The sequence below is a fragment of the Mauremys reevesii genome, linkage group 9 (assembly GCF_016161935.1).
Source record: "Mauremys reevesii isolate NIE-2019 linkage group 9, ASM1616193v1, whole genome shotgun sequence".
Lineage (NCBI taxonomy): Eukaryota > Metazoa > Chordata > Testudines > Geoemydidae > Mauremys > Mauremys reevesii.
Window position 1 is genome coordinate 82,317,682 of NC_052631.1, and position 15,324 is coordinate 82,333,005.

General features: G+C 44.7%; 1 protein-coding gene and 1 long non-coding RNA gene across 4 annotated transcripts in view; one reads left to right on the forward strand and one right to left on the reverse strand.

Moving 5' to 3' along the window:
* Positions 1-1,899: 1,899 nt before the first annotated feature.
* Positions 1,900-3,648, reverse strand: LOC120372476. The gene is made up of 3 exons (XR_005584995.1): positions 3,528-3,648; positions 3,097-3,236; positions 1,900-2,067 (listed from the first exon to the last, which is right to left on the reverse strand). It is a non-coding gene; the product is annotated as an uncharacterized LOC120372476 (long non-coding RNA).
* Positions 3,649-3,761: 113 nt separating this feature from the next.
* The window catches only part of ARHGEF9 (Cdc42 guanine nucleotide exchange factor 9), a 264,186-nt gene continuing 252,623 nt past the window's right edge, over positions 3,762-15,324 (forward strand). For 2 of the 3 annotated variants that reach the window (XM_039489630.1, XM_039489632.1), the window contains exons 1-2: positions 3,762-3,961; positions 4,330-6,518. In XM_039489630.1, the coding sequence (XP_039345564.1) occupies positions 4,398-6,518 (2,121 nt within the window). In that variant the 5' untranslated portion in view covers positions 3,762-3,961; positions 4,330-4,397. The remainder of the gene's footprint in view (positions 3,962-4,329; positions 6,519-15,324) is intronic. The other variant, XM_039489631.1, reaches the window with a different exon arrangement.

Below are 15,324 nucleotides of genomic sequence, written 5' to 3' on the forward strand. Positions count from 1 at the left end.
GCATGCATTAATAAAAAAATGCAAAAAAAAAAAAAACTAAACTAAAACTAAACTTTTACTGTAAAAAAAAATTTTTTTATTGTAACAAAAACAGACTTTTATCTCTCATTTCCCCAGCCTTTCCTTCCTCCCTTTATCCTTTTTAGGAACTAGGCTTTTATTAAGCTGCTATTAGCATTAATGCTAATGCTCAAAGAGCATTAGGATTAATATTGCTTAGGAGCAGGATATATGCATATAGTCAGACTGTAGCAGAGGCAGCACAGCACATGAGATTATATTAGAGCATGCAATAGCAAAAGCAGCAGCAGAGCAGCAGCAGCAGCAGCAGGCTGCCATCCAGCCTGGCTTCACTTGCCAGCTGCTTGCCTTGCCTTTTGAGTGCTTTTCATCAATTTTGTTGAGAGTTCCTTCCTTGCTTCTTGACCTGCTTTTTCCTGCTTGCAAACTGACTTGTGTGACCTTTGGCAAATCACTTCACCTCTGTTTCCCTTTTTTTTTTATTGTTTCTCTGTCTGGCCTTTCTTTTTTGTGTGTTCTGTGGATTGTTGTGTTTGTGCTGGTGTGTGTGTTCTACTAGCAGTATGGGCCTCCGGTGGCCTCATGGCCATGCTGCACTGCTGAAATTATTGAAACTATATTTATTCTTATTGAAAAGGCCCCCCCCTTGCCCAGCCCATTTGCCCGTAACCTCTGCTGATTTCCCTCTGCTGATTACTTAGAATGCCTGTGCTCCTTCTGCCTGCTTGTCATGAATTTTTAGATGCATTTTTGGATTGAGCAAAATTAATGATTGGATTGAATGAAAGAAATGTGAGAGAGCTTGAGGTGGAGAGAGTGAAGAGGTGAGTGCCTAGAGTGGCTGAGGTCCTGGTGGGTGCCTAACAATAATAACATGCTGGCTCCTCTCTAGAGGGAGCTGCTCCTCTAGCACACAGCTCGGGTGTACACACAGAGGGAAGGCCAGCAAGGAGGGCCACAGCATAGCATGCAAGCAGAGGAAGGTAGGAGGGCAAAGAGGCTGAGGAGTGATAAAAATAAGGCAACGAAATAAGCTGGGCCTCTCCTCTCAATAATCTGGAACCTTCCCCTGGGTCTGCTAAGCCTTCCTGCCCTGGGCTGGCTGTGTTGCCAGCGTGTTGTTGAGGTATGTGTTGTGCTGTGTTGTTGCTGTGTTGTGGCTGGGTTAAAATGGTTGTGGTCACAAATGGAGCTGTTATTTCTTAAAAAGTTTGAAGGTGTAGTGTGTAAAGAGACCTCTGTGTGTGGTGTGTTTAGTGTGTGTGTGTGTGTGTGTGTGGTGAGATGCAGAGAGAAGCTGAATGATGACTGAAGGCCCCTGTTTATCCTCAAAACAGCTAGAGCTAGAGCAGAGAGAGATGCTTGAGCCAGCTTCAGCTCTGAGCTTACTTCAACTGGTTTTTTTATTTTTTTTTTTTTTTTTTTTTTTACTTTTTTTTTTTTTTTTTTTTTTTTTTTTGTGTTGGGTGGAAGGAGACCACCAGGCTCATTTCATGTAGGCCACGTAACAACAATTTTCTTTTACTAGCAATTCAGTCAGGATTTGAACTGATGACTTAGAGGTGCCCTATTTCACCCAGCCCCGGAGCTACGCAGTCCTGCCACTCGTTTGATCTTATGCTAGAATCTCTTTGGCATCATCATTGTCCACAGTGGTGACTGAATTGCAAATTGTTTAGTGGTTTGGGCAAAGTGGGCGTGGGAGGGGACTTAAAGGGGCATAACCTCAACCCCAGTCTCTAAAGCAATATGTCTGTGCAGCATACAGAGTGCCTGCGGGGGGGGGGGGGGGAAGCAGGCTGGAGCAGTGCACTTGAACTGGCTCCATGGCAACTGCTCCAATTCACATCTGGCTTAAAGCCCCTTTTGTACCTTGCTTTGTGAACCATGCCCGAGTGCTCATCAGCTGCAGCTCAGGATCTGGCTCCACTGCTACTTGGTCTCTTTGACGAATCAAAACTGATCTCGAGCTCTTTTATAAACATCCCTTTTACGTGTTTGTAGACAATTATGTTTCTTTTCAGTCTTCTTTTCCCCAGATGTAATCTACCCAGTAAAGAACAATACATTATACATTGTAAAGAAGAAGAGAAAAGAAAAGTAAAAGCCTTTTGGGACTTTGCCTTTCACCCCAGTGTGCATGGTGGCCTTTCAGCTTTCAACTTGTAAAATGCTCCCTTCCCAGCCATTCAGTTCTATTATTCTTTAAATTACAGCCACGATCACTGTGAATAATTCATGTGTGTGAAGTGATTTGAATGGCCCTGGGGATTAGGAATCTTTGGCTAGTTCCAGAGCTGCTGAAGGGCAAATAGTCCCGCTTAGCAATGAGTATTTTAAACAAAACAATTACAGTTTTTTAATTTATTTTTCCTGTTATCGCCTAACGGGGTCAGCACCAGACACCCAGGTGCCACTTAAGCCCTCAACATAGAGTTTAAATGGAACTTAATTGGTGCCTAGGCCCCACGCAAGGCCTCTGAATATCATCCTTTAAGATTTCTGCATCACAAAGCTGGATGGCGGTGTCGTCCAGAGAATCCTCACCATTAGCAAAGCTTGACCTTGCCCTGCTTTTCCAGATCTGTGCAGGGCAGGATGTTTGCTTTGAGTTTTTGGCATTTTATGTTGCACTGGAGGTAACTCATTATTATCTGTAACTGTCTTTCACCTCTGTCCATTTCCACGATTATCACCAGAGTCAAAGCCATTTACGCTGGCCCAGATGGCTTGGTGCAAACTAAAACAAAATGCCTTTAATTCATATAAAAATAAATGCAGTGTTAAAGGGGTGCTGACTCGAGGGTCACAAACTAGTTTGGATAAATGTCTGAGTTCCCCGGTGTTTCTACCCACGTTGTAAATTCGCCTGTCTCTATGCGAGGTGTCACCCAATCAATTTAGATTTGGTGGGAATGGTTGAAATGAAGTCAGTTCAGATCGTAAGCCCTGTGGGTCAGGGACTTGTCTAATACCTGATGTTTGTACAGCACCTAGCACAATGGGGCCAAACTTGGTTGGGCCTCAGGCACTACTGTAATAAACATGACTATTAATAATAATTAATGTAATTACCAACTGCACAGTGCAGGTGCAGGGGGGGCGGTGCTGGTTGCATATAGAAATGCACCATAAGAGGTGATTAGCTGGATAGGGAGGGAGCCCCGATCCTTTGTTACTGAGAGTGCTGCTGTGCAGTCCGCTATTCCTCCATCCTAGAAGCAGGAGGAAGGCCACATGAATTTGTTTATTATTAAGTCTTCTCAGACCCACCCTTTCTTTGCCTACATCCTGCCACTATCTTTCCCTTAAGCTGTTGAGAATAAGAATGCTCAGAGGCCTTCCTTCTGTTCAGTGCTTCACTTTACTGATATCCACATGCAGGCTCTGCTTGCAACTGCACTGAAGTGTAACAGCCTTGTGCCCTGGGCAAGGATCTGCAGGATCAATGTCATAGAGAGGAATCCTGCTCTGCCGCGCATGGCTGTACTGGGCAGAGGACCCACCTGTGGCAGAGGAGGGTTAGGCTCTGCTTAGCTGTGCATATGACTGGGAGTTCAAATATATCCTCACAAAGAAAACTGAGCCGCTGGCACCTCTCACTGCACCTTGCTCTTGTGGTTTTATTCCTAATCACAAATATCGTAGGTTGGAGCTCATGGCAGTGGAACCTGTACGCATTATGATACATCACAGTGGTGACTGCAGAGCTTCCGTTTGGAACTCCCTGTCCTGCACTGGGGTCCCCATGCTGCTGACACAGTTACAGGGTTGAGATCTAAAGACTGTCTCTTTAGAATTGGCATGGACGCACCATCAATTATCTGAGCTCCAGGGAAGGGAGCATTGTGGAGCCTCTTGGAATGGCTGCCAGGAGAGGATTGGAACCGCTCAAGGGTAAATATGTTGCTACTTCATGATGGATTGGTCTGGTGAAGATGTAAGTTGCATTTATAAGGAGATTTTTCTGAACCCCCCCCCCACCTCGCAAACAGATTCTTATGTGTTCAGCACCCATGTTGGGCCACTGGACAAGAGGAGATTTTATCATAAAATGTGTGTATTTTTGTACCCTTTACTGATGTATGGAAGTTTATCTGTAGTCACTAATTCATCACAACTGAATCAATGTTTAAGCAACTTTAAATTTTACACATGCGTGGGGCAGAAACTCAGCTTCATGGAAGTCAGTGATGAAACCTCCACTGATGTCAGCAGGTCCAGGATTTGGCCCTTGGTGTTTTGAGAAATGTAACCTTAAAATCCCTTTGTGTTGCTAATTGCATTCTTTTATTCTCTTTCCTTAAGCCCCGTGAAGAAAATACTCTGAAGACAATGGAGCTGTGACATTCTACGTCAACTTGCCAACTGGAACTATGGAAATTATAGAAGATTGCCAGCACGCTCACGCTGGGCTGGTGCCAAATGGATACATGAACAAGATTTTTCAAGCCAACCCAGAGGATGGGAGCACTGAGACACTAAAGAGTTGTGACCTTCAGCACTGCAACTCCAGAGGCATCAACCAAAATGCAAGGGAAGAGGCAGCCAGGTATAAGAAGAAAGCCAAGGGCAACCGGATTTGGAATTTTGTTAGCCGAAGGAAAGGTCCCTCCATGAATAACAAAAGACCCCAGTCCATGATCCTGCTAGGAGACACCTCAGAAACCTTAGAAGAAAAACGCAAGATGTCCTTCATGGAGAGGGTGAGGTCCTTTAAAAAGCTAAGAACCTCCAGCATGTCTAAAAATGTGGATTTGAGACCCTCCAAAGCCAAAGTTTCTTGCATCCCTGAGGAGGACCAGGAGGACAGTGACCAAAGGGCAGTCTACAGGATTAAGAAACTAGCTGACAGTCAGAGGCCTTTCCGTCATTCGTATGCAGGGTACATTGATGATTTGGATTCTTCCTTTGAAGACGTAGAGTTAAATGTCAGCATTCCAGAAATTGATGCCAATGAAAATAAATGGCTCAGGGATATTAGTGTCAGAATACACAGTGAAGATAATGATAGTAACTGCCATAAAATGTCAGCTAGAAAGAGCAAGCTTTTGAATTTTGAAAACTCTAAGAGTTCTGCGATTACACAAAGGGACAATCAAAAGAGGTGTCCCATGCTTCCTGAGGAGAGCAGGAGAGGAAAAAGCTCTGATGTCTGGAGCTATCTGAAGGGAATTTCATTGTCTAGCAAAGATAATTCAAAGTTGCTCAGTCAAAGTGTTGAAACAAATTTCCAGAACTTAGAAGATATAACTGATAATTCTGCTTCTTATTTTGACTTTGATACGAGATGTGAGGAGAATCTTAGCCAGCCTAAAAAATCAAACAGTGAAATGAAAGCCAGTCACTTTGGTGGTGTTCTTCGGTTCTTTAACAGTGTGGCTGAGACAGCTAGGAAGTGGCGAGGCTCTTCCCGGACTTTTCCGCAGGGAGAGCAAAGACCTCAGTCCAATTTCAGAAGTCAGAGGCAGGAAGCTTCTTCCCACAAAGAGTCTTTGGTTATTGAGAATGAAAATGCCAGAGTTTTCTCTTCAACGGGAATGTCATTGCGGTCTCCAGATTCTGGGATTTGGGATAATCATAGTTCTGAGAGTTCAACAGGAAAAGCGCTGCCTCAGCGAAGTGTTGAAGCAGAGTTATCTCAAGAGATCAGCAGCTCTGCTCTGAACAATGAGAATGATAGTTTTAACGAACTTTCTGACCTTGGGCCAGGTCCATCCATCTCCCCACTGCCAGAACTTCCAGATGACCATTATGCTCTGTTAAGCACACAAGGCTCATGTAAGGCTCTATCACAGTTTCCAGACATGCCTGTGACTGAATTAGATGCTCGGGACCCGGGCAGCTCTCCGGCAGCGGATGCTCTGGACCCGGGCAGCTCTCCGGCGGCGGATGCTCTGGACCCGGGCAGCTCTCCGGCGGCGGATGCTCGGGACCCGGGCAGCTCTCCGGCGGCGGATGCTCGGGACCCGGGCAGCTCTCTGGCGGCGGATGCTCGGGACCCGGGCAGCTCTCCAGTGGCAGATGCTCGGGACCCGGGCAGCTCTCTGGCGGCGGATGCTCGGGAACTTGGAAATATTGAGTTACATTTGAAAGACGGAGCTAAGACTAAACTGGGTATTCAGGAACTGAGTAGCACTCCAAAGTATATTCACGACACTAGGAGTACTCCAGTGGATATTCAGGACCTGGATAAGACTCAATCACATTCTCAAGATCTTTCTAAGAGTAAACTGGATACTCAGGACCCAGAGAGTGTTCTGACTGGTACTCAAGGCCTCTTTGCAGTTACTCTTTTAAAACATGCAACAGATAATGAGCAAGCTTTAGAACTGGAGGATTCTCCTTTCAAAGAACATGAAATAAGTTTACCAGTAGAACAAATTTCCATGGAGAGGCCAGACAAAGCAAGTCACTTTAAGTATAGTAAAGTGTGCCATCAGATCCAGATGAGCCTCTGTACAATTGTCTCCTTCGGGGAACTCAACAATGGAAAGGTATGATCAATCTTCACTGTAACACTGTCGCAATAAGACACTATACAATACTCCCTCCTGGGTAGAAGGTCTGCAGACAAAACTGGTTTTGATATAGTTTCTCTGGTCTTCCAATTCAATTAGACCTTTGTATCATATATGGATGATGACAGTGGACACATCTTTTAAAGCAGACAAAAAAGGAGTCAGTAGGCTGATGGTATCTCTGAGCTACTTGGTTTAGAACTATCTGGCCACCTCACACATATCAGTGTGCCTGTGGAAGGATAGCGGTGGCAAAACCAGCCCTAGCATAGAGAGAAACTTTACAGTTATTTCCAAAAAACATCTTTAGTTCCCCCCGGCACACACACATTTAACTCATTCAAAGATTTGACTTGGTATTACATGACATTATGATTAAAAAAATTAAAAAAATATATAAAATTAACATGGCACACATTACATGGATTAAAAACTGGCTAACTGATAGGTCTCAAAATATAATTGTAAATGAGAGAATTATCATTGAGCGGGTGTGTTTCCAGTGGAGTCCCACAGGGATTGATTCTTGACCCTACTCCAGTTAACATTTTATCAGTGACCTGGAAGGAAGCACTAGATCACTGATAAAGTTTGCAGATGACACAAAAATTGGGGGAATGGTAAATAATGAAAATGACAGGTCACTGATTCAGAGCAATCTGGATCACTTGGAAAACTGGGTACATGCAAACACTGTGTTTTAATGCATCTAAATGTAAACGCATATGTATAGGAACAAAGCATATAGGCCATACTTACAGGATAAGGAATCCCAGGAAGCAGTGACTCTGTACAAGATTTGGGTTTTATGGTGGATAATCATCTGAACATGATCTCCTAGTGTAAAGCTGTGGCCAAAAGAGCTAATGCGATCTTGGGTTGCATAAACAGGGGAATCTTGAATAGGAGTAGAGAGGTTATTTTACCTCTGTATTTGGAACTGGTGTGAAGGGACAAGAGAGCCCATCTGGAATTCCTATACAAAATATTCTTATGTATGTGGGGGATTTGCCTGATTCTGCTATCAGGGAGTGGCAGTTGGAAATATTTAATCCCAAACTCGACATGCTTAAACTGGAATATTACACTAGTAGAGATCTCTGTGCTCTTGCTGATACAGGGACAAATCCATCAGCCCCTGGACACCTGTGAGCAGATCCCCCCGCCTCTCTAGGCTGCAGTTCCATTGCTCAAAGAAGGGGCTGGATTTCAGGTGAAGTACTTGGCATGCATAGGGGACAGGTGATGCTAGGGTGGGTGGTTCAGACGGGGAAGATGAGAATCCAGCCGCAGTGAAGACTAAGTGATAAATCCTGTGAGGTTTAAAATCTGCCAGGGATCCTGAAAACTTCTCAGAAGTTGAATAGTCATAGTCAATATCTGCAAAACAACCTTCCATAAAATATACAAAGGCCCTGGTCCTCATTGAGGACAAATGAATAAAACAGATGTGGAGTTTCCAGACGTGGCTCTTTGTGAGATCAGACATTCCCAAGAAAACTAAAAGCAGTGTAGTCTAGTGCACAGGGCACTGGACTAGCGTCTATTACTAGCTCTAATTCTGACCTGCTGTGTAACTGTGGGCAAGTCATCTCTGTCTGCCTCAGTTTCCCTTTTTGGCTGTCATAGACTGTAAGCTTGTCAGGGCAGGGACTGTCTGCTGTTATGTGCATGTACAATGCCTAGAACAATGGGATCCTAATGTTGAGGAGGGTCTCTAGACACTTCCCTTATATAAATAATAATAATAATTAATAATTTTCAGAGGGTAAAAAACTACTTATTTTTCAGACTTTTAGTTAACTTTAAACTTGCCCTGTCCATTTGTTCTCAGACCCTATTCAAAATGCTCCTCTCTTCCTGGGACACATCAAACCATTCAGCCCGAAAGGATTTGTGGGATTTAAAGAATAGTAGGAGGTAAAATCAGGTGGCAAATGGCAAGTTAGTTATAACCTTAACAAGCTGAACTGCCACAGCGCTAGAGTAAAATTTGCATCCTGATTTTCAGCTTATGGCTAAATATTAGAATCCACTGGTAAGGCCAACGTCCGGTGCCTCTGGAGCTCAGACAATTTAAAAACCCAACCTGCAAACTGGCCAAAGCGGCCATCTTCCTTTCTACCATTCCAAGAAATCTAGCATCTCCCTGCAATCCACATCATCTCTCCCGAAAAGAGCACACAGCTCCCAGGAGTGACCTCACAGCGTCTAGCATTGTCGAATTGCTGATCCTACAATATCAGCGTTTCGGGAAGAAGTCAGCCTGGAGCCAGGCGTCCCCAAGTTTGATGTAACGATGTACTCTACCAGCTTCCATCCGTTTGAGGTGGTGGCTGGGTGGGAAGGGAGGATGCCTGGTTGTCGTTGCTGTAGAATGGTTTAGACTTTAGAGCATACACACGCCTAAAAGGCAAAATCCAGCTCTTGATTTCTAATCATCCAGTGGGAGGGAGGGGTGTTATAGATCCAGGGTTTTGGAATGATATGGGGGACACTGGCAAAATTTCAATCTGGATTCATGTTTCAAACACCACTTCACGCCCACTTCTGTTGTAGACACCTCTCTCACCCAATCCCAGTTACCTCCAGGTACTGACTATTTCAGACCAGTTTTTTCCACACTTAATAGGAAAGTGTCACTCTTAACTGTGAAAGCATAGCTGACTTTTAACTGCAATCCTTTTGTGCCCTCTGCTGGCTATTGGTGAAATCAGTATGTTTCGATTTTCAGGAACTAACTTTTTACCAGCTACCTACTGATTTGAATTTTCAGTCCAAAGGGATTCCTTATGGGATTCCTTCCTGCAGCAGATTCTTGTAGCTGTATAGAATAACCCAGTAAGTAAGTCAGTTGTCTCTATTACCTTTTTCTGGGGGCTTGTTGCAGCCAGAGCTGTGAAAGTCAGATTCCTGCAGACTGCAGCCCTGTCTGGAAGGTCATCTTCAGCATAGGATATGGGGGCCGTGTCAAGATGGCTGTCTGTGCCTGAGCCACAACAGATTATTCACTCTCAGATCCCTGCCACTTTGTCTGTAAGTGACGCCTAAGCTCCGTTGTGAAGATCTATTCAGATTAGCTTCTGAATGCTGCTTGAGACTATCTGGGTATGGAGGGGTTCTCTTATAAAAACAGGCAGCTACTGCCCCAGATTGCTATGAAGTGATCCCTCGTTCTGTGGTTGATTCTACTGAATGTCATTGGTGGAACAGCCCCCTTTTTCACCTTAGTGTTGGTGAATATCATTGAATTGCTTGAATTGTTACTGCCACTAAAGATCCCCCTTAAAGCAGGCCATATTAGTGGAGAGCATGACCAACGATCTCCCATAAAGCATTCCACATTTTGAGGTGTGAGCAATGCTAGCAAACATTATTTGCTAGTAGAGTAACTGATGTATTAATTCATGAGTGGCACATATACTTTCTCATGCAGTAACTGCACGCCATGTGGATATACCTTGGAAATTCAGGGACTCAGAAGGGCATTCTCTCTGCACATGCCTGTTCTGCCTGGTACATTCAGTAGAAGAGCAGGTGCATAGTCTGCTGATTAAGCACAGGACTTGGACTCAGGAGTTCTAAATTCAGCCACAGACTTGCAGCTTTGCTTATCTTCATTTTGTAGCAGCTGGTACAATTTGCTTCTCACAACTGGGAGAAGCTGCTATTTTCTTCTTCTCTATTTGACAAGAAATTGCTGGTAATGTTCAGCAAGTTCTCACAGTGGCCTTTTCAGTTTAGTTTATTGTTGTGTTGGCCGTCTGGCATTTAATGTCGCAAAGATTACCGCTGAGACCTGTAACTACATAGTAGCCAGGAGAAGGGATATTTCCTAGAGCTGATCATCAGAGTTCTCTCTCTAACTCGCAGTTGTTATTGGCCCATTGACAGCTGGAGTATCACTGATTAAACTTCAGAGTAATATTTCAAATCAAGAAATGATCCTTCACTTCCCCACTCTCTTAAATCTTGCTTGGGCCAAATGGCTGCTATGTTCTATTCTATAGTAGCTACATTTTAGCGGCAGGGCCATTTGCCTCCAAGCTGTTCTGATTTTCAGACACTTTTTTATTTTAATAACCACAAGGTACTAGTAAAATCTTAATGTCAAAAACTTCTATTTTCTCTTTAACTGGTGTTTTGTCTGGGAATGCTGTTATTTTCCTGTCAGTGAGAGGTTTGGCAGTGTTTGTAAAGGCTGGTGGCTTTGTTCATACATATTTGACTCAGCCAGCTAGTTGGCACATGACTAATCCATGTAACCACCTGTTCCCCTAATTGTGATTTGTTGTTCCCTACTCCCTACGTTAGTTTGTTATAACCACTTGTGGCTTTTTAATTAGTCCCTTTCCCAAACAGCTTACAGTCTGTCTTACACTATGTGTTTGTACAGTGTCCCGCTCACTGGGGCTTTGATCCCAGTTGAGGTCTCGGGGCATTACTGTACTATAAAGAATAATAATTAATAATAAAGAACTATAAAATGTCACACATTCCCTGCAACCTCTTTCCATTAACCAGTCTTATTGCCAGTTTATCTACAAGGAAGTCCTCCTGCATTCATAACATACATAAAGCTGGAATGGCTGGTAAATGTACCTTGAAATGGAACCTGCTTTGTCTACCATTGTGTCTCCTAATCGAGAGAAGAATGGTGGTCCAGTGGGTAACGTGCTAGCTTGGGACTTGGGGAATGTAAGTTCAGTTCTTTATTCTGCTGTAGACTTCCTGCGTGACCTTGGGCAAGTAACTTATTCTCTGTTTGCCTCAGCTTCCCATCTGTAAAATGTATTTATCCTCAAAACACAGCAATGTTTTGAGGATAAATACATTAAAGCAGGCCTGCACAACATACGGCCCGCAGGCCGCATGCGGCCCGCGGAGGCTCACTGTGCAGCCCGCAGCGGGATTCTAAATCCCGCGCACACGGCGCTCTGCAGGCAGCCCAGAGCCCTTTGAATCCTGGCCACGGCTGAGATTTAAAGGGCTCAGGGCTCCCCACCGCTGAGGGCAGCCCAGAGCCCGTTGAATCCCAGCCATGGCTGAGATTTAAAGGGCTCTGGGCTCCCCGCCGCTGAGGGCAGCCCAGAGCCCATTGAATCCTGGCCACGGCTGAGATTTAAAGGGCTCAGGGCTCCCCAGGCTGCGGGCAGCTCAGAGCCCTTTGATTCCCCGCCGTGGCTGAGATTTAAAGGGCTCAGGGCTCTCCGTGGCTGCGGGCAGCCCAGAGCCCTTTGAATCCTGGCCGCGGCTCCAGCGGATGGGCTAGCGCTGGGATTTAAAGGTCTCGGGCTCCCTTCAGCGGCAGGAGCTCTGGGCCCTTTAAATACCTGCCCCAGCCCCGCAAAGCTCCGGGTTCCCCCAGCCGCCATAGCCCCGGGCCCTTTAATTTGCCCCTGAGGACTCCCAGCCACCTCTTCTCTGGTTGATTTAAAATCGAGTATCACCTCCCCACCCCCAACCTTCTTTTTTGGCCCACAGATGTTTTGGTGGGGCGGCGCTGGGGAAGGAGGGTTTGTTTCTGCAGGGCTGTGCAGGGCTGGGGCGGGGTGTTTCCGTGGGGTCGGGGGGGTTTCGGCCCTCAGCTGTTTTCTTTGGAGTAATGTGGCCCTCGCCGCTTTATGAGTTGTGCAGGCCTGCATTAAAGGAACTCACTTACTGTGGTAATGGGGGCCATGTAAATACCTAAGATACATAGATGCAACTCTCATCTAGCCCAAAAGCGTAGTAAAAAGAGGGTAATAACTATTGGAACAATTTACATATGGTCATGGTGGATTCTACATCACTGGTGATTTTTAAATCAAGATTGAATGTTTGTCTAAAACTGGGATCGGCAACCTTTCTCACACGGCCCGCCAGGGTAAGCACCCTGGTGGACCAGGCTGGTTTGTTTACCTGCCGTGTCCGGAGGTTTGGCCAATTGCAGCTCCCACTGGCCGTGGTTCGCTGCTCCAGGCCAATGGGGGTGGTGGGAAGCGGCAGCCAGCACACCCCTTGGCCTGCGCCACTCCCGCAGCCCCTATTGGCCTGGAGTGGTGAATCGTGGCCAGTGGGAGCCGCGATCGGCCAAACCTGTGGACGCGGCAGGTAAACAAACTGGCCTGGCCTGCCAGAGTGCTTACCCTGGCGAGCCGCGTGCCAAAGGTTGCCGATCCCTGGTCTAAAAGATCTGCTCTAGGAATGATTTTGGAAGTTCTGTGGCCTGTGTTGTAGAGGTGGTCAAACTAGGTGATCACAATGGTCCCTTGGAACCGGTGAATCTCCCAGTTGGTACTGTTACATCATCCACAGAAATTTCTGCTGATTTCCTAACTCACAGAGTGTATCTGAGACTCATTTGTCAGAATAAAAATAAAAGCCTGATTTTGAATTGTATAACTCTAAAAAATGAAGCCATTCTTCAGAGAGTCACTGCACATTTGGCCATTTCAAGACAGTTGTTTAGCTAATGAAAGGTAGTCACTGCTTGAGAGAGGGAAAGTTATCGTGTTCTTCCTATTAGTCTTAAAAGGCCATTGCCTCTTTGTCTGAATTCACAATTACTTTGGTGGAGGCACAGGCAAAGAATACTCAGCCACTGTATGGTTGCTTTAGTTAACAGCAAAGCCTTTTTGTTTGTTTGTTTTCAGGAGTACTTCACAGGTACCGGGTATAATGTATGGGTCATGTTAGCAGTTAGCAATCAACTTTCAAGGAAACCACCTTTGTAATTTTTACTCCTTTCTGTGTGACCCCTTCAATCGAAATAGACATTCTGATACTATTTCTAAGCGGAGTGAAAGAGTACAGAGGCATGTGCAGTCAAGAACTAGAGATGGGTCCTAACTAACCCCTCACATTCAAATTCCCTGCCACTCCTGTTTTTGACTGGATTAAATCTGGGTCTGGATCTAAATTTTGTTGCCTGTCTCTAGCAAGAACATAGGAACTGTGATCCCAGAACTAGAAATGATGGTGACAGGTACCATATAAATACATTTGGGAGACAGAAAACAACAGTGACAAGTGTTGTGAATAACACATTCCAGTGACATGCTTCAGAAGATGTAATGTGAACATAATGCAGCTAATGATATAATACTGTCCATTCGTGTGTGTGTGTGTGTGTGTGTGTGTGTGAGAGAGAGAGAGAGAGAGAGAGAGAGTGGAAAAAAAATTCCATCCTGATTCCATCTGGTGATCAACTTATGCCCTGAAGCATGAGGATTGGAAGCCCTTGCAATTTCATGCTTACTAATGTAACTTCACAACTGGTCCCTATCCTTATAATAAGCCAAACCAAAACCTATCTCAGAAGACTCAACAGAATTTAGAAGAGTTTGTATTCACATCTGAATTTTGCAGCTCTAACAGGAACAATATGAACTGGAACCCAGACCTGAGTAATGGTAAATATCACTGGTCTCTTGTCTCAGACAAGGGGCTAATGACAGATGCTTCAGATAGACGCAAACTCTTTGATGGGGTTGGCAGGGAAGGGGTTAGCACTCTCCTTCAGAAGAAGGTCTGTAATGAGAGGGGATTTGCTTAGGTAGCAGGACTGGACCAGCTGTAGACAATTAATTCCTCCCATCACACTAGAGGGGAGATGTGGACTGCAGGGTGGGGCAGAAGCATGTCTGGAAGGGAGCTAGGTGAGTTTTTCTTGCCTGCCATGATTCATGCTTTGACTTGGCTAAAGCAAGCCCTATGCTACACTTTAATTTTAGCTGAGGCAAAAGCTATTGGATTTGGTTCTTAAAGGGGCAGGATAGTCTAGATAATTTTCAATGTTCTTTTTTACAAGCATATGCACCTCAAAAGTAATAAAATTCCACCTAGGTGTGCAGAATCCTTTCCTGCCCAGATGGTCTTCTGTGCCCCCTTAGTGAACCTACCTGCTCCACAAGAATACCTACTATACATAACAAAGTTGCAACTTCAAAGACCAAGTGTAGGGTTCTGTTTATTGCACTGGAAAATGCCTAATATGCAAATGACTAGAAAAGCAGCTGTATTTGTAAGGTTTGGGGGACCTGAGAGATAATTCACTTTTATACAGGTATTGTTATAGTAACAAAATCCACAGTACTCAGAATAACTCAGCGAGGGTATTGCTGGAGCTGCTTTGTCTCTCTCAGTCTTAAGTGTCATTCTGTGTTATTAGTAAAGTTAGCTGAGCATGTGCTTTTTTAAAAAAAAAGTGATATCTGTAATTAAAACAAATTATAGAGTAAGAGGCAAGATAGCCAGTACCAGGAGCTGATGTTTTCCTCTTTAACCATAGCATGCACAAAGACCGTGCAAACTCCTCACACTGCTCCCTGACCGTGTGCCTCCTCCAGCTTTGGAGGGATCATGTCCCAGTACATTGTAATTCACTTTCCATGCCATTCAATTATTGACCTCTCTGAGTTAATGTGGATTGTGGTCGTGGTGATTGCTGTGACACGTCAACATGGGAACTAGACTGAGATAACAAACTACTTATTTCAGGTAGGCCAACAAAGTACGACCAGGAAGGAACAACATTCGACCACTAGTGACCTTGGGTCTAACTTTCAAAAGTGCCCAAGAGACTTAAGAGGCTATGTCCCATTGACTTATGCTCCTAAATGGCTTGTGTGCTTTTCTGAAAATTCTATCCCTGGGTCGGAGTTCAAGCTAGTGACCTACTAGAAATGAAAGCTGATACTATACAGAGATGATCAGCAAGTCTAAATCTTTCTACTGCAAACAATTAAGTGGTCACAGATTTGTTTGGCCCATTTAGGGTGCATTACAGTGAGTTTAATGT